The sequence below is a fragment of the Schistocerca serialis genome, chromosome 2, assembly GCF_023864345.2.
Source record: "Schistocerca serialis cubense isolate TAMUIC-IGC-003099 chromosome 2, iqSchSeri2.2, whole genome shotgun sequence".
Classification (NCBI taxonomy): domain Eukaryota; kingdom Metazoa; phylum Arthropoda; class Insecta; order Orthoptera; family Acrididae; genus Schistocerca; species Schistocerca serialis.
The window spans coordinates 947362070-947382108 of record NC_064639.1 but is presented as its reverse complement, the minus strand read 5'-3'; the positions used below and the strand labels follow the sequence as shown (position 1 = coordinate 947382108).

At 46.0% G+C, this 20039-nt stretch overlaps 1 protein-coding gene across 1 annotated transcript in view; it reads left to right on the top strand.

The window, feature by feature from the left end:
• The window catches only part of LOC126458322 (uncharacterized), a 354753-nt gene extending 335087 nt beyond the window's left edge, over positions 1-19666 (top strand). Inside the window, exon 6 of the mRNA XM_050095276.1 lies at positions 19499-19666. Coding sequence (XP_049951233.1) covers positions 19499-19527 — 29 coding nt within the window. The 3' untranslated portion in view covers positions 19528-19666. The remainder of the gene's footprint in view (positions 1-19498) is intronic.
• Positions 19667-20039: the final 373 nt, after the last annotated feature.

Below are 20039 nucleotides of genomic sequence, written 5' to 3'. Positions count from 1 at the left end.
CCTACAAACTAACTTATCCTACGTCATATTCGGTGTGTTATAGTCGGTGGTTGGTCCCTGCTCCCCCTAGTCCTGTACATGGCGGATTCCAACTCGGGTGGAGTTGGCCAGTCCACGCACAGGCGGTATGGGACCAGGGCTCTAGGTCACAATCGGTAATAATTATTTCCTTGCTCTTACTGTATCTCTCTTAGATATTCGGTTAAGACTCGTTTGCCAAGGTGTTTAGTGTCTGAAAGGTTTCCTCACGTCTAAGCAGTTGATACGTGTCATGGGTAGGAAGTCTGTCTCGTAGTGTATTTGCAACATCATTGAAGAGAGGGCATTCGTAAACAACATGTTCGGGTGTTCCGTCCGGATCGCCACAGTCGCACGCTGGTGTCGCCCTTTTCCCAAATCGACATAAGTATGTCGGGTAGGGGCCATGGCCAGTGAGGAAGTGAATCAGACCTCGTGTAGGCTCGAAATACCTCATACCCAGACGTTCCCTGACATCTGGTAGGAACTGGAAGGTTCGTCGTCCAGCCTCTTCTGCAGCCCAGGTCTCCTGCCAAAGTTCTTCCCCTCTTATCCTTATATCTCTTTTGTCGCCCAATCTGATACCCATAATATCTACAATCTTTTCATAATTCTCCCTTTTGGCCCAGTACCAGGCCGCTTGTTCCCTTATTTTGATGTCCAGGGGGCAGAGCCCCATTATGACTAACAGGGCCCCCCCTGGAGATGTTCTGTAGGCACCCACAGCTCTTAGTAGCATGCTCCTCTGGACCCTTCTCACCGCCATGGCGGGCACCACCCTCGTGAGCCTGTGTGCCCAGACTCCCGAGCCGTAACCCACGACTGAAGTTAAGATGCTGTTGTGGTATAGTCTAATTAAGTGTGACGGAAGGTGGAATCTTTTATGACCTATTGAGATGAGATTGTTCAGTATCTGAAGGGCTCTCTGGGTGACGGTATCAATGTGCTTGCCGAAACTCCACCTCTCATCAATGATGACTCCTAAGTAGCGTGTCTCACGTCGTCTAAGAACTGGTGAACCGTCTATTCTGACTGTCGAATTTCTAATGAGATGTCCTTTTAGCAGGAGGTAAGTAGATTTACTGGGCGATATCGTCATTTTTGTCGCGTGGCACCACTGTTGGAGTTTGTCTAGTGCTGTCTCTATCTTTGGTTCTATGTCTTCGCGGCTGCGGCCGCCAACCAACAGGAGGAGGTCATCCGCATAGGCTATCACCTCTAGCACCTCTTCACCTGTTGTAAGCTATCTAGCAAAGGCTCCATATGGATGTCCCAGAAGAGGGGTCCTAAGACGGAGCCTTGGGGACATCCTTTGGTGATTGTCTTGCTAACTCTTTCGCTAGAGGATGATAGCCAGACCTCCCGATCCTCGCAATAGCTCCTCAGGCAACCATATAGCGGCCCTGGACACTCTTTCTCCCGCAAGCAGGAGAAGAGCGAAGGCCACCACAGGTTGTCGAAGGCGCCACTGATGTCAACCATGATGCCGACCACGTATTTGTGCGGGGTCGAGCCACAGACCTCGGCCGCCAGGGCGATTGCATCAGATGCCGACCGCCCCGGCCTGAACCCGAACTGCCTGTCACTCATCCCGCACAACACCCGGTGTGCTGTCAGTCTGTCAGCCAGCAATTTTTCCAATAATTTGCCAAATATATCCAGCAGGCAAATCGGCCTGTAGGATTTCGTTTCTGGGGGATCCTTGTCTGGTCCTTTCTTTATGATGACTACATGTGCCTTTTTCCATATTTTAGGGAACTTACGCTGTCTGAGGCATTCATTATACAGATGTGTTAGTGGTGCAGTCAGCTGGGGCGCCAGAAACTGCACCACATCCGCCACAATGCCGTCTGGCCCAGGTGCTTTTCCTCTTTGCAGAGATCTTATGTGCGTTGCTACCTCCTCTTCTGAGAAGGGGTAGACCGCCGTCTCATTGGTGTATATTTCGCGGTCTTCATCTCTGAGTTGCTGCTGCCTCTCTGTTTCCCCATCCGCATTGTCGTCAGGCAGCAGGGAGTGGAGGAGGACCCCCGCAGTCTCCTGCCAGGACTCCGTCATCCTATCCCCGTACCTGACTGTGGATAATTCCAGAGGAGAGCGGATTTTTTCCCTAACTAGCTTATACGGGAGTCCCCATGGGTCCGTGACTAGTTGGTTGATCACGAAGTTTTCCCAGCTTCTCATTCTGACTTCCCGTAGTTCCTTTTGGAACTTTCGCTTTTCCTCCCTGTACAGCAGCTGCCACCTTCGTCGCTCCCGCCAGACGACACTGCGCTGATAGTACCTCCTCAGCCTTCTGACAGACTGACGCAGTTCACTTAGTTCGGCAGACCATGGTGACGGTGAGGCCGCCATGGCCCTCCTCCTGGTAGGTACGGCTGCCCTCACCGCTCTTGTCACTGCGTTCACCAGTTCCCCCGCCCTCTGATCCACGTCCATGTCTAAGTGCATGTCATCTTCCGGTAATGGAGGAATGTCACACTCCCTCGCTAGGCGTTCCCAATCGGTTCTTTTGTAATTTAATTGTGTTTCCCACCCCGTGGCCCAGTGGCACTCTCTTTCTCCTATGGTAAAAGTTATCAGATTGTGGTCGCTTGTGGTGGCATTCTCTACAACTCTCCAATTTTGAAGGTTATTGGCTGTATTCGGAGTTACAAGAGTGATGTCTATGTTTGTGCCCTGTCCTCCACCTGCAGCGTAGGTGGGAGGATTGACGGGTCTGTTGGCCACCACAAGTTGCGATGCCATAATAAATTCTTCAACCTTTTCACCATTCGCATCTCTTGTGCCACTGTACCACAGGGGGGATGTTGCATTAATGTCGGCAGTTATTATGACCTTTCTTCCCCGCAACGCCGTGGTAACTCTCGCTAGGTGGTCTATATGAGTTTCTATATTATCCCCATACTGAAAATACATATTAATGAGAGTTATAATTCCTGTAGGGGATTGGAGCTCCACGACGTTGCAATGGCTAGTTGTAAACTGCGAGAGTGTTGTGACTCTCAAGAGTTTGTTGGTGATTATAATTGCTGCCTTCGGGTCATCCCCTCTACTGACTATTTGCCAGCTTGCAGCAGCAAAAGCTATTTTCCCAGCTAGGGAGTATGGCTCCTGTAGACAGAGTACGTCAAGTCTCCTCTCCTCCACCTCCCTTCGGAGCTCTTGCATTACGAGTCTGCTGTTGTGTGTGTTAAGCTGTCCTATAGTGATTTTTGTCATTGCTCCAGTCGAATGCAATTCGTCCATATGCCACTACTGACTGTCGATAAATGTCGTCAAGGTCGAATTTCTCTCCTCGTCTTTCGAATGCTTTTTTGAGCAGGTCTCGCAAGGCTCCAAAGTCGGTGGGGAGATTCACCGATTTTAACTGGATTCTGTCGACAGCCTCCATAACCGGAAAGGTTATTTTTTTGCCGTCCTCATGTCCTACTCGGACCACATGTCGTAAGGCAGTGGTCAGGGTAGCCGGCTGCTCCAATCTGGATAGCTGCATGGTGTACTCCAAATTGGGGTACACCCTGACTGGATCGACCGGTGGTAATCTAACTATTGGTGTGCACTGAGTGCTGGGGCTCGTACTAGAGCTCGTCACTACATTCTCCTGTATTGGTTGGTTGTTAGTGTTGCTGTCCTTATGAGTTGCTGGAGCCGCAGGATGCCCTTGCCGCTGTAGGTGTAGTTTCGGCTTTGTTTCCCGGCTTCCAGAGGAGAGAGTTTCTGCCATGGGGAGATTTGTTTGTATTCCTATATCCATTGTTGGAAAATCAGTTTGTATGGCCATATCCTTTGTTTCAGTTTTGATGATTCCCGTAAGCGACCTCAAAAAGTCCTTGAATCTATTTGCCCGCATGTCTATACAGTAAAATTCACAGATATAGTTCTTTGCAGAAGCACGTGAAAAAGAAGAAAAACAGAAACTAAACTAAGTAAAATAAATGTTCGGCGGGTGCAAGTCTTTCGATTTGACGCCACTTCGGCGACTTGCACGTCGATGGGGATGAAATGATGATGATGATGATGATGATGACAACACAACACCCAGTCCTTGAACGGAAAATGGAAATGAGCGTTTGGAGACATTGCCCGGGAGGCCCTTACGGTGCAGGTCTTATTACATTCGATGCCACATTGGGCGGCCTGCGCGCCGGATGAGGATGAAATGGTGATGAAGACAACACAACACCCATTCCCTGAGCGGAGAAAATCCCCAACCCAGCCGGGAACTCAACCCGGGCTCCTTACGACGGCAGTTCGTCACGCTGACCATTCAGCTATCGGGGCGGACAGTCCCGGAGCGGAGAAAATCTCCGACCCAGCTGGGAATCGAACCCGGGCGCTTAGGACTGACATTTTGTCGCGCTGACGACTCAGCTACCGCTGGCGGACACTAAACTAAGTTACTGTGTATCAAATAACAACTGCTGTCGCTGCCACCGCTGATGGTGCGTCCGCTCGACTCGGCGTCTGCCGGTACTGACCTTGTCATTATGGAAGGCACAATGGATCAACACAAGAATGCATCCATCTTCGAGGACTACGTCCGCCCCTAAATGCAGTTTGCCGTTCCTCGGTACGACATTTACCAGCAGGACAATGCAACGTGTTGTCACCCAGCTCGCAGTGTACTCGCGTGGTTCCAAGAACTCCAGGACGAGTGTACTGTACTCCCATGGCCGCCAAACTCGAAGGATTTAAACCCAATCGAGAATCTGTGGGAGCACGTCGATCGGGCTGTTCGCGTCATGTATCACACATGGCACGGCTCCACGTCCCTGTTGGTAAGATGTTCAAATGTGTGTGAAATCTTATGGGACTTAACTGCTAAGGTCATAAGTCCCTTAGCTTACACACTGCTTAACCTAAATTATCCTAAGGACGAACACACACCCATGCCCGAGGGAGGACTCGAATCTCCCCCGGGATCAGCCGCACAGCCCATGACTGCAGCGCCTCAAACCGCTCGGCTAAACCCGCGCGGCCCCTGTTGGTACCGTCCAGAACCTCACTGCCTCTCTTTCTGCACCTCCGCAGTGGTCAGCGCTCCAAAAGGCGATTATTGAGGTTTTTGACAGTTGGTCAGGCCAATGTGACAGTGTATTACTTGCTCATAAGTTAACACGAATTGTAGGAAAAGGAAAGGCTGATTGGGAAATCGTAACAGCTAATCGCACTGGGCATTGTGACAACGCAATGGCGAAAGTTTAAAATCTGAGTCGGACTTGGTCTCGAACCCCGATTTTCCGCTTCTCATGAGCTGTTGCCCTAACCGCTTGAACCATCCGGATAGTCCTAGACTGACTCAAATTTACAATGCTTTCGTTCATTAAACTTTCTACTCGTAAATCCTGGTCCCCTTACGAGTTCATTTGACATTTATGCATTCACACTGAAACAAACGTCGAGGAGCTGCTACCCTCTTTTTCAGACATTTATATACCTGAATGGTCTATGTCGGACATGGCCAACAGGACAGACACTATTCAGACATATACATATGCCCATCTATAACGCTGTACTGCCTCGAACGGTGACGCATGCAATATGGCGTAGTATTTAGTGACAGTGGCTTCCGAGCTGCCAGTCGCCAGGTCCAATCCTACCAACAGCAATTATTTGTTATTTGGTACTTATCATTTCTGGAAGGTTCTCGAAGTACGTTTGTAAAGTTTGCACCAGGTGACCCACGCACGCCGTTCTCCGCTGACGTTAGTTAATCCCAGATAGCACAGACGCCGAAAGGTTTATCGAAGCAGGATAGTAAAGAGGACGCCACACCAAAAGAGAGGAGACCCGGGTAAACGTAAAACCAGCCCTTGTAAACAAACACTTTGCAGCTATAACTGGTCCTATTGCTCGTCGCTAGAAACCCTGCTTGCTGTGGGAGGGGTGTCGAGTAGAATAATGTCTGTGCAGAATGATTTTCCCTGACCCAAACAATACGCACTAGGAAAAACCTTAATTGTCTATTTCAAGGCATATGAACATATGACAGCTAATTTATCAACAACTCGTAATGAACCAATTCGTGTTTCACAACTGGCAGTAATACATAAATGCTACCATATCTTTGATTACAATACAGAACAATGATGTCCCTTTAAACCTATCTTATAGACTGACAGATATTTGTAATTGCATTATTCATACATTGAAAAGCCAAGCAAACTAGTATACCTGCTTAATAATGCATAGGGCCCCCGCGAGCACGCAGAAGTGCCGCAACGCGAAGTGGGATCGACTTGACTAATGTCTGAAGTAGTGCTGGAGGGAACTGACACTATGAATCCTGCAGGGCTGTCCATAAATCCTCAAGAGTGCGAGGGGGTGGAGATCTTTTCTGAACAGCACGGTGCAAGGCATCTCAGATATGCTCAATAATGTTCATGTCTAGGGAGTTTGGTGGCCAGCGGAAGTGTTTAAACTCAGAAGAGTGTTCCTGGAGCCACGCTGTAGCAATTCTGGACGAGTGGGGTGTCGCATTGTCCTGCTGGAATTGCCCAAGTCTGTCGGAATGCATAATGGACATGAATGGATACAGGTGATCAGACACGATGCTTATGTACATGTCACCTGTCAGTCCTATCTAGACGTATCAGGGGTCCGATATCACTTCACGTGCACACGTCCCGCACTATTACAGAGCCTCCTCCAGCTTAGTCCCCTGCTGACATGCAGGTCCATGGATTCATGAGGTTGTCTCCATATGAAAGAGGAGAAAGACTAATTGAGTTCTGTAACAAGTTTCAGCTAGTAATAGCGAATACCCTGTTCAAGAATCACAAGAGGAGGAGGTATACTTGGAAAAGGCCGGGAGATACGGGAAGATTTCAATTAGATTACATCACGGTCAGACAGAGATTCCGAAATCAGATACTGGATTGTAAGGCGTACCCACGACCAGACAGACTCAGATCACAATATAGTAGTGATGAAGACTAGGCTGAAGTTTAAGACATTAGACAGGAAGAATAAATACCAAAGGAAGTGGGATACGGAAGCACCAAGGGATGACGAGATACGCTTGAAGTTCTCTAAGGCTGTAGATACAGCAAAAAAGAATAGTAGACGGCACAGTTGAAGAGGAATGGACATCTCTAAAAACGGCAATCACAGAAGCTGGGAGGAAAAATGTAGATACAAAGAAAGTAAATGCAAAGGAACAATGGATAACAGAAGATGTACTTCAGCTGATCGATGAAAGAAGAAAGTACAAAAATGTTCAGGGAAATTGAGGAATACAAAAGTACAAATCGCTGAGGAATGAAATAATTAGGAATTGCAATGAAGCATGAAACATGTGAAGAAATCGAAAAGGAAATAATCGAAAGGACCGACTCAGTATACAGGAAAGTGAAAAAAAACTTTCGGTGAAATTAAAGCAAATGGTGGTAACATTACCAGCGCAACCGGAATTCCATTGTTAAGTGCAGAGGAGAGAGCGGATAGGTGGAAAGAGTACACTGAAAGCCTCTATGAGGGGAAAGATTTGTCTAATGTGATAGAAGAAAAACAGGAGTCGATTTAAAAGAGTTAGGGAATCCAGTATTAGGATCAGAATTTAATAGATTGGAAGATTTAAGATCAAATAAGGCAGAACGGATCGATAACATTCTATCAGAATTTCTAAAATATTTAGGGAAAGTGGCAACAAAACGGCTATTCACGTTGGTGTGTAGAATGTACCAGTGTGGCAATATACCGTTTGACTTTCAGAAAAAAAAATCATCCACATAATTCCGAAGACTAGAAGAGCTGACAAGTGCGAGAATTGTCGCACAATCAGCTTAACAGCTCATGTATCCAAGTTGCTGACAAGAGCATTATACAGAAGAATGGAAAAGAAAATTGAGGATGTGTTAGATGACGATCAATTTGGGTTTAGGAAAGGTAAAGGCACTAGAGAGACAATTCTGACGTTGAAGTTGATAATGGAAGCAAGACTACAGAAAAATCAAGACACGTTCATGGGATTTGTCGACCCGGAACAAACGTTCGACAATGGAAAATGGTGCAAGATATTCGAAATTCGGAGAAAAATAGGGTAAGCTATAGGGAGAAACGGTTGATATGTAATATGTACAAGAACCAAGAGGAAATAATAAGAGTGGACGACCAGCAACGAAATGCTCGGATTAAAAAGGGTGTAAGACAGGGATGTAGTCTTTCCCTCTACTGTTCAATCTGTTCATCGAAGAAGCTATGATGGAAATAAAAGAAAGGTTCAGGAGTGGAATTGAAATTCTAGATGGAAGGTTATCAATGATACGATTCGTTGATGACATTGCTATCCTGAGGGAAAGTAAAGAAGAATTACATGATCTGCTGAATGGAATGAACCGATTAATGATTACAGAGTGTGTATTGAGGGTAAATCAAAGAAGAAAGTAATGAAAAGTAGCAGAAATCAGAACAGCAAGAAACAACCTCAGGATTGATGGTCACAAAGTAGATGAGGTTAAGGCATTCTACTACCTATGCAGCAAAAATATCAATGACGGACGGAGCAAGGAGGACATCCAAAGCAGACTAGCACAGGCAAAAAGGGCATTGCCGGCCAAGAGAAATCTACTAGAATCAAACATAGGACTCAGTTTCTGGATAAATTTGTGAGAATATACGTTTGGAGCACAGCATTGTGTGGTAGTGAAACATGGACGTGGGAGAAGCGGAACAGAAGAGAATCGAAACATTTGAGATGTGGTGCTACAGACGAAGGTTCAAATTAGGTGGACTGAGGAGGTAAGGAACGAGGAGGTTCTGTGCAGAATCGGAGAGGAAAGGAATGTGTGGAAAACACTGACAAGGAGAAGGGATACGATGGTAAGATCTGTTAAACCTGGAAAAAACATTGGACGATGTCAAATGGTGCAAGATGTTCGAAATTCTGAGGAAAATAAGAGGGAAACTATAGGGAAAGACGGATAACATAAAATATTTACTAGAGAGGAAATACATCATTTTACGGCAACCTGAAGGCCCGCGTAAGCAAGAGCTAACAGCTACGAATGTCGACCCAGTACGTCACGAGAATGTTGAAGAGGTGTGTTGATCTTTAGCACCAGTCTCCACAACTAATCGAACGTGCTAGGAAGATTGGATTAGTACAACATAGACATATGCTGCAGACAACAAATGATAACCCAGCACCCGTCTACCCTAGGTGCAATAAACTCACCCTGTAGAAAAACAGACGTTTGGAGGACAGAGGAGAACACTCCGGCGTGTTTCTACTGTGGATGCCCTTGACAAGTTGCAGAGAATGAAGGAAAGTTTTCGGTGAGTACCACGCCGCCATATGTCAGGCACCATAAAAGCTCAGTTCACAGCAGTTAACTGCAGTGATTACAGTTGACCTGTGGAAGCATGCCCATTAAGTGTTCATTTTTTTACACACGGTGTTAGAGAGAGGAATGGTAGAGAAACAGTCTGAAGGTGGTTCGAAGAACCTTTCGCAAAGCCCTTAGGTGTGAATTGCGGAGTAGTCACGTAGACATAGATCGTATTCCCCGGACGAGGTCTCTCACCAACATGCTGTAGCTGTTCTCCGTTGCCGTACTGAGGTACCAGGCGCTCGCCTCACCGCCAATTTCAGAAAAACTAAGCAATGTGACGTCTACGGAGATGAGGCCACCATAGATGCAACTCGTCAATGTACGACAGTCACCAAGATGAAGACGTCAGGAAATTTCATCGAAGTCATCAACGACGGTAAACCAGTCAGGATACTAGTCGACTCAGGGGCTTCCGTTTCTAAAATGTCGGATGCTTATTATCAACTAAAGAAGACTGTATTACAAAGAGAATTTCTGAAACAGCGGGTAGCTGTTTGGCCAGGAGAGGCAGCGATGAACTGAGTTGTTGTGCTAACAGTGTGGCGTGGTGGTTAGCATCGCTAGCATCTCTGTTGCGGATCGGCAGTTCAAATCCCACAACCAGAAGTTATTTTTTATTTCATATTTATCATTTCTTTTGTTTGTATATTCTGGAATATTCGATGTTTCTATAAATGGCATCACTCTCCGTTCAGGAGTTCTGTTTTGGTTGTACACTGGCTTTCATAACAAACATGATTTCAGTACAGAGTGATGTATTTACAGGGTGTTTCAAAAATGACCAGTATATTTGAAACTGCAATAAAAACTAAACGAGCAGCGATAGAAATACACCGTTTGTTGCAATATGCTTGGGACAACAGTACATTTTCAGGCAGACAAACTTTCGAAATTACAGTAGTTACAATTTTCAACAACAGATGGCGCTGCGGTCTGGGAAACTCTATAGTACGATATTTTCCACATATCCACCATGCGTAGCAATAATATGGCGTAGTCTCTGAATGAAATTACCCGAAACCTTTGACAACGTGTCTGGCGGAATGGCTTCACATGCAGATGAGATGTACTGCTTCAGCTGTTCAATTGTTTCTGGATTCTGGCGGTACACCTGGTCTTTCAAGTGTCCCCACAGAAAGAAGTCACAGGGGTTCATGTCTGGCGAATAGGGAGGCCAATCCACGCCGCCTCCTGTATGTTTCGGATAGCCCAAAGCAATCACACGATCATCGAAATATTCATTCAGGAAATTAAAGACGTCGGCCGTGCGATGTGGCCGGGCACCATCTTGCATAAACCATGAGGTGTTCGCAGTGTCGTCTAAGGCAGTTTGTACCGCCACAAATTCACGAAGAATGTCCAGATAGCGTGATGCAGTAATCGTTTCAGATCTGAAAAATGGGCCAATGATTCCTTTGGAAGAAATGGCGGCCCAGACCAGTACTTTTTGAGGATGCAGGGACGATGGGACTGCAACATGGGGCTTTTCGGTTCCCCATATGCGCCAGTTCTGTTTATTGACGAAGCCGTCCAGGTAAAAATAAGCTTCGTCAGTAAACCAAATGCTGCCCACATGCATATCGCCGTCATCAATCCTGTGCACTATATCGTTAGCGAATGTCTCTCGTGCAGCAATGGTAGCGGCGCTGAGGGGTTGCCGCGTTTGAATTTTGTATGGATAGAGGTGTAAACTCTGGCGCATGAGACGATACGTGGACATTGGCGTCCATTTGGACCGCAGCTGCAACACGGCGAACGGAAACTCGAGGCCGCTGTGGGATCACCCGCTGCACTAGCTGCGCGTTGCCCTCTGTGGTTGCCGTACGCGGTCGCCCTACCTTTCCAGCACGTTCATCCATCACGTTCCCAGTCCGTTGAAATTTTTCAAACAGATCCTTTATTGTATCGCTTTTCGGTCCTTTGGTTACATTAAACCTCCGTTGAAAACTTCGTCTTGTTGCAACAACACTGTGTTCTAGGCGGTGGAATTCCAACACCAAAAAAATCCTCTGTTCTAAGGAATAAACCATGTTGTCTACAGCACACTTGCACGTTGTGAACAGCACACGCTTACAGCAGAAAGACGACGTACAGAATGGCGCACCCACAGACTGCGTTGTCTTCTATATCTTTCACATCACTTGCAGCGCCATCTGTTGTTCAAAATTGTAGCGACTGTAATTTCGAAAGTTTGTCCGCATGAAAATGTACTGTTGTCCCAAGCATATTGCAACAAACGGTGTATTTCTATCGCTGCTCGTTTAATTTTCATTGCCGTTTCAAATATACCGGTCATTTTTGAAACACCCTGTAATTGATTACGCTGTTTACAAATTTGAACTTCAATGTGGTTACGACGAAACTTTCGTTGCCGGTCGGTGTGGCCGAGCGGTTGTAGGCGCTTCAGTCTGGAACCGCGCGACCACTACGGTCGCAGGTTCTAATCCTGCCTCGTTCATGGATGTGTGTGATGTCCTTAGGTTACTTAGGTTTAACTAGTTCTAAGTTCTAGGGGACTGATTACCTCAGATGTTGAGTCCCGTAGTGCTCAGAGCGATTTGAACCATTTGAACCTTTCGTTGACACAAGAGGTACACCTTCCATGACTTGACTTAAGCGTAGAGAACATCTTTGGAATGACATTACAATCTTTGACGCTGTCTTGTGACACACATTTCCGTTTGGCCTTGTAATTGGCTCACAACATACTGCCTAATGTATAAATCAGGTACGTTCCTCCATTATAGAAGTATGATGTTCATTTATACGATCGTGGCTGCACACATATTTTGTCGTTAATGTTGCCTTTTGTAAGTATAGGTGATATAGCGAATGTATGATGATCGATTTTTTTAACTGTGTCTAATTACGTTCTTTTTCATTGCACAGAGATACCTGAAAATGGACTGTTGTTTGACTGAAAGTGGGAATTTTAATAAAGTGACATACGGATACATCTTGTCAAATGAAGAACCGCAACAGCTGTTTAGTGATACTGTATTGAAACGGCCGTTTCGCAGCTTATAGCTGCATCTTCAGTTACATACCCGAGTAGAAAAATGGGGGAGAAAGTTAACTAAACTGTATTGACCAAATCCCAAGTTAAAAAAGGGTGTAGTAAATAATAGATAAGTGAACTTATTGTTTCGTCCAGAGATCGTGGTGCCATACCAGTCAGCAATGTGAATCGATACCAAAGGCATTAGCGAGAATTCGCTGCAACTCGCAACAACAAACTGGAGGCACCCCAGGATTCCATGCTTGTTTCTCAGCATAGCAGTGCTCTCTCATGCTGAGTCAATATAATGTCGAGCATACAAGAGCTCACACCCAGTTTAAGGCCTCAGCTACAGCAGTCAACATAATCGTGTAAGACAGTGACAAATTTATGATGAAATGCACTTTCGCAAACGTTGAATTTTGCATTGCAAGAGAACAGTTTGTTGATCTGTGCAGCAAGAGATGCTTTCATAGTCAATGACCGTTGTAAATTATCAAGTAATTCTGTTGCAAAAAACTGTGTCAAAAGTTAAGTAAATATTTTATTGTGTGATCTTAGGCTTTACCGGCGAATTAACTGTTTGTACTGTTCTCGGGTCTGGTAGACAGGGCCCGTGCAATATCGGATGAGGAAAGCCTACAAGGAGAACTTAACCACCTTGAGGACGTTTTCAAGAAGAACTGATATAACGAGATTCAAATTCGACGTGCTCTCAGGCAGAATGCACAAGCCCAGCAGAGAGAGGACGAAGAGAACGAGAAGACAATGGCGTACCTGCCTTACGCCGGCAAAGTATCCAACAAAATCGGCAGAATTCTGGCTCGGCGTAACATCAAATGTGTCTCCCGCCAACCTCCGAAAACGCGTGCCCTGCTAGGTACAGTAAAATATGACCTGGGGCTACGCAAACCGAGTGTTTACCGTATTCCGTGTAAATGCGGTAAGGCATACATCGGGCAAACTGTACGGACAATCGCAGAAAGATGCCAGGAACACAGAAGGCACACTGAACTGAAGCAGCCTACAAAATCTGCCGGTGCGGAACATTACCTGGATACTGGACGTACTGTGGAGTACGCGAAAACGGAAGTTTTACGGTTGGCTTCGTCTTTTTGGGATTGAGTTCTGAAGGACGCGATTGAAATACGTGTAGCTGATGGGCTGATCAACAGAGACGCCATGTTCAACCTCAGCAAAGCCTGGGACCCAGCACTCAGCCGACTAAATGCACAGCGCCGACCCAACGCGACTTCCGCGCCCGACGAAGGCCACAGGACATCTGATGGTCCACGGTTCACATCCAGCAGCCAGCAGCCCGCCCCTCCCCACCACACCCCCACGCAGCGCCGCGTGCGGCAGGACGTGGGGGAAGGGGTGGGGAGCGATCTGAGTATAAAGGGGAGGAGATCCAGTGAAGACGCTCAGTCTGCAGGTATCACCTGAAGATGACGGCAAGGAACGCTGTCGAAATATCGTGGATTGAAACGACTGCACCCGGCTGGAGACCCGAGAACAGTACAAACAAATATTTCATTCATTTATGTAACAAAGTGACCCAATATTTTATGTGACGAGCTTTCCCCCAGAGCAATCAAAGTAACCACAGCTATGGCCGGACGAAAGTAGTGTCGTCTGGTCACAACAGAATTCGCTCAGTTAATATAAAATCCAGGCCGGGTTTAACTCGACGACCTAACATTCTTAGTCAAATCAAAACAAAACGTTCGTCAAAGGGAAGTCGTCAGAAAATAAAATCGGCAGAACGACTGAACCGACAACCGCAGTTAGCAAGGGATCTGATAGTCTAAAATTCAAAGACTGAAAAATGGGAATTAAAATTAAGGCAAATAATGAAACGGGAATTGGTTCAAATGGCTCTGAGCACTATGGGACTTAACATCTATAGTCATCAGTCCCCTAGAACTTAGAACTACTTAAACATAACTAACCTAAGGACATCACACAACACCCAGTCATCACGAGGCGGAGAAAATCCCTGACCCGCCGGGAATCGAACCCGGGCGCGGGAAGCGAGAACGCTACCGCACGACCACGTGCTGCGGACGAAACGGGAATATAATTACATAAACTCACTACTGAGGGAGTAACAGAATGCTATATAGACTACTGTGGCAGTAGCATATGATGGTATGAAGGCAGAAAAATAGATCAGAAACCTGAAATAAAAATAAGGCATTAATAACCAATAAAGATTGGTTGGGGGAAAATAGATATTGAGAAACAGGCTAACCAAAAGACGCGGAAAACTGGAAGAAGGGAGATATGAAGGAAAGCATCAGAATGTAGATTAGTTCAGACGTTCTTTGCACAACATTTTTTAGCATGGATAGGGACTGCAACTGCTGTGTTCGGATGCAGGCTGAGTTGGCATCCCTTCGCTCCCAGCTTCAGGCAGTGTTGGCTTCGGTCACACAGCTTGAGGCTGTTGCCAATGGGCATCACTGTGGGGTTCCGGATGGGGGTTTGTCGGGGACGGCCAGCTCGTCCCACGCATCCCCCGATCGGACTAAGACTGTGGTTGCCCGGGATACTGACCGCATTGAGGCTGATCCCTCACCTGTGGTAGAGTGGGAGGTCGTCTCAAGGTGTGGCAGGAGGCGAAAGACATTCCGGAGGGCTGAACGGAAGGCCTCTCCAGTTTGTCTGCCGAACTGGTTTCAGGCTCTGTCTCAGGCTGATACTGATCTTCGGCCTGACATGGCTGCTTGTCCTGTTCCAGAGGTTGCCCCTCAGTCTGCAAGATCCAGGCGGTCGCAGAGGGTGGGCTTACTGGTAGTTGGGAGCTCCAACGTCAGGCGCGTCACGGGGCCCCTTAGGGATATGGCAGCAAGAGAGGAGAAGAAAACCAATGTGCACTCCGTGTGCATACCGGGGGGAGTCATTCCAGATGTGGAAAGGGTCCTTCCGGATTCCATGAAGGATACAGGCTCAGGCTTCCGGCGGCTATCTGATTTGGTGAAGACTGCCAGTCTCGCTAGCGGGATGAAAGCAGAGCTCACCATCTGCAGCATCGTCGACAGGACTGACTGCGGACCTTTGGTACAGAGCCGAGTGGAGGGTCTGAATCAGAGGCTGAGACGGTTCTGCGACCGTGTGGGCTGCAGATTCCTCGACTTGCGCCATAGGGTGGTGGGGTTTCGGTTTCCGCTGGATAGGTCAGGAGTCCACTACACGCAACAAGCGGCTACACGGGTAGCAGGGGTTGTGTGGCGTGGGCTGGGCGGTTTTTTAGGTTAGATGGCCTTGGGCAAGTACAGAAAGGGCAACAGCCTCAACGGGTGCAGGGCAAAGTCAGGACATGCGGGGACCAAGCAGCAATCGGTATTGTAATTGTAAACTGTCGAAGCTGCGTTGGTAAAGTACCGGAACTTCAAGCACTGATAGAAAGCACCGAAGCTGCAGTCGTTATAGGTACAGAAAGCTGGCTGAAGCCAGAGATAAATTCTGCCGAAATTTTTGCAAAGGTACAGACGGTGTTTAGGAAGGATAGATTGCATGCAACCGGTGGTGGAGTGTTCGTCGCTGTTAGTAGTAGTTCATCCTGTAGTAGTTCATCCTGTGAATTATTATGGGTGAAGGTTACACTCAACAACCGAGCTAGGTTAATAATTGGCTCCTTTTACCGACCTCCCGGCTCAGCAGCACTAGTGGCAGAACAACTGAGAGAAAATTTGGAATACATTTTACATAAATTTTCTCAGCATGTTATAGCCTTAGGTGGAGATTTCAATTTACCAGATATAGACTGGGACACTCAGATGTTTAGGGCGGGTGGTAGGGACTGAGCATCGAGTGACATTATACTGAGTGCACTATCCGAAAATTACCTCGAGCAATTAAACAGAGAACAGACTCGTGGAGATAACATCTTGGACCTACTGATAACAAACAGAGCCGAACTTCTCGACTCTGTATATACAGAACAGGGAATCAGTGATCATAAGGCCGTTGCAGCATCCCTGAATATGGAAGTTAGTAGGAATATAAAAAAAGGGAGGAAGGTTTATCTGTTTAGCAAGAGCAACAGAAGGCAGATTTCAGACTACCTAACAGATCATAACGAAAATTTCTGTTCCGACACTGACAATGTTGAGTGTTCATGGAAAAAGTTCAAGGCAATCGTAAAATGCGTTTTAGACAGGTACGTGCCGAGTAAAACTGTGAAGGACGGGAAAAACCCATCGTGGTACAACAACAAAGTTAGGAAACTACTGCGAAAGCAAAGAGAGCTTCACTCCAAGTTTAAACGCAGCCAAAACCTCTCAGACAAACAGAAGCTAAACGATGTCAAAGTTAGCGTAAGGAGGGCTATGCGTGAAGCGTTCAGTGAATTCGAAAGTAAAATTCTATGTACCGACTTGACAGAAAATCCTAGGAAGTTCTGGTCTTACGTTAAATCAGTAAGTGGCTCGAAACAGCATATCCAGACACTCCGGGATGATGATGGCATTGAAACAGAGGATGACACGCGTAAAGCTGAAATACTACACAACTTTTTCCAAAGCTGTTTCACAGAGGAAGACCGCACTGCAGTTCCTTCTCTAAATCCTCGCACAAACGAAAAAATGGCTGACATCGAAATAAGTGTCCAAGGAATAGAAAAGCAACTGAAGTCACTCAACAGAGGAAAGTCCACTGGACCTGACGGGGTACCAATTCGATTCTACACAGAGTACGCGAAAGAACTTGCCCCCCTTCTAACAGCCGTGTACCGCAAGTCTCTAGAGGAACGGAAGGTTCCAAATGATTGGAAAAGAGCACAGGTAGTCCCAGTCTTCAAGAAGGGTCGTCGAGCAGATGCGAAAAACTATAGACCTATATCTCTGACGTCGATCTGTTGTAGAATTTTAGAACATGTTTTTTGCTCGAGTATCATGTCGTTTTTGGAAACCCAGAATCTACTATGTAGGACTCAACATGGATTCCGCAAACAGTGATCGTGTGAGACCCAACTCGCTTTATTTGTTCATGAGACCCAGAAAATATTAGATACAGGCTCCCAAGTAGATGCTATTTTTCTTGACTTCCGGAAGGCGTTTGATACAGTTCCGCACTGTCGCCTGATAAGCTATGTAAGAGCCTACGGAATATCAGACCAGCTGTGTGGCTGGAGTGAAGAGTTTTTAGCAAACAGAACACAGCATGTTGTTATCAGTGGAGAGACGTCTACGGACGTTAAAGTGACCTCTGGCGTGCCACAAGGGAGTGTTATGGGACCATTGCTTTTCACAATATATATAAATGACCTAGTAGATAGTGTCGGAAGTCCCATGCGGCTTTTCGCGGATAATGCTGTAGTATACAGAGAAGTTGCAGCATTAGAAAATTGTAGCGAAGTGCAGGAAGATCTGCAGCGGATAGGCACTTGGTGCAGGGAGTGGCAACTGACCCTTAACATAGACAAATGTAATGTATTGCGAATACATAGAAAGAAGGATCCTTTATTGTATGATTATATGATAGCGGTACAAACACTGGTAGCAGTTACTTCTGTAAAATATCTGGGAGTATGCGTGCGGAAAGATTTGAAGTGGAATGATCATATAAAATTAATTGTTGGTAAGGCGGGTGGCAGGTTGAGATTAATTGGGAGAGTCATTATAAAATGTAGTCCATCAACAAAGGAGGTGGCTTACAAAACACTCGTTCGACCTATACTTGAGTATTGCTCATCAGTGTGGGATCCGTACCAGGTCGGGTTGACACAGAGATAGAGAAGATCCAAAGAAGAGCGGCGTGTTTCGTCACAGGGTTATTTGGTAACCGTGATAGCGTTACGGAGACGTTTAACAAACTCAAGTGGCAGACTCTGCAAGAGAGGCGCTCTGTATCGCGGTGTAGCTTGCTGTCCAGGTTTCGAGAGGGTGCGTTTCTGGATGAGGTATCGAATATATTGCTTCCCCCTACTTATACCTCCCGAGGAGATCACGAATGTAAAATTAGAGAGATTAGAGCGCGCACGGAGGCTTTCAGACAGTCGTTCTTCTCGCGAACCATACGCGACTGGAACAGGAAAGGGAGGTAATGACAGTGGCACGTAAAGTGCTCTCCGCCACACACCGTTGGGTGGCTTGCGGAGTATAAACGTAGATGTAGATGTAGAATGTGATACTTAGTAGTTAAGTAGCCGGAACAAGCACAGGCAAGAGCCGATGGAACGTGGAGCGCGCAGGAGCTCGCGAACTTGACGGAAACATTAAATGCTACAAATGAACAGGTCAGAGAAAGTCAGGTGGCCGTCTTGCATAACTGATTAATACAAAGATAGCGAAATATAATCAAACCTGCAACTTGAAATACTCTTGATAGAATATAAAAGCCACTAATCATCTGCTTACAAGAATGACGAAAACTTTTAGTTAAGATGGTGACAGGTATAAAGGAAAACTCATGAGCAGTGGAGGTGGAGGAAAATAAAAAAAATAATAGAACAATAGGGAAAGAGAAGTGAATCAAACGTAAATGGGGGAAACAGAAGGAAATAGGAAATGGGGCTAAAATGTGTAACATAAAAACGTTTTGTAATGCTAACAATGTGAATAAAACTAAGTAATTCTATTTAGACAGTCAAAATCTGCAAGAATATTGCGATGTATTAATTCGGTTCGACCATATAAGTGTGTTGTGGGAGACGATTCTTATGACGTAATATCTCAATGTTGTTCAATAATTTAGGGTTTGACCTTTATTTTCATGGTGCAAAATTTTTAAATTATTCCACAAATTGCTGATGGTCGTCTGTTTAATGTCGGTCTGGATTTTATGTGAAGTGATGTGAGCACTCTTATACGTTACTTACTAGTTTTCTTTTTAAATATGGCGTATAGACAATTCTGCTAATTAATTTTCTCCCCCATTTTTCAACTCAGGCGTATATCTGAGGATGCAGCTATAAGCTACGAAACAGGTAGTTGCTGTGAAGGATTATTTAACAGCTGTTGCGCATCTTCATTTGCCAAGATGTATTGCCGCAGCTGTGGCTGCCCGGAGTAAAAAGTGTAAAGTGACATACACCTTACGCCAAATGATGGTTTTTTGAAAACAATTTTTTAATGTTGTCGTGGTTTTTGTCGCAATAAAACAAAGAGGATCATTCTCGGTTGACACGCTTGGTTATGTGCAGGTATCGGGCACCTTCCGCAGTCTGGTTAGCGGTGCTGCTAGGTTCGTCGGGTTTTATCCGAAACCGACTGCTGCTGCCACCGCTGCTACGAACACCACAGCTCGTCTGTCAGTCGGTGGGACGCATCCGACTGCCAGCTCCTCACTGTAGACTGGATACTGAAATAAAGTTGCCATTTGTTTCTAAAGTGAATGAGTCAGTGTGCGTGTCTTTGTGCGCGTGTGCGTCCTCTCACTGTAGACTTTAGTGAATCATATCCTCCAACTAAAATGGAATGTGATGTATTAAAATATATTTTGCTGTGTTAAAATACATTTTGCAATAGTTATTACGGAATTTAATTCATCAGTAGGCATTTCAAATATTTTCCACAAGAATGTAAATAATAATAGTCGTCTTCCTTATAAGTGTCGATTCAGAGTAATATCTTTCAAACAGGTAAGTTGCTGCACCTTGAAATCCCGGTCAGCGACACGTGGTGGTGTTTGGGGATGTAGATTCTATGGAGGACTTATGGACTGAGCTACATGCTACTGCTGGA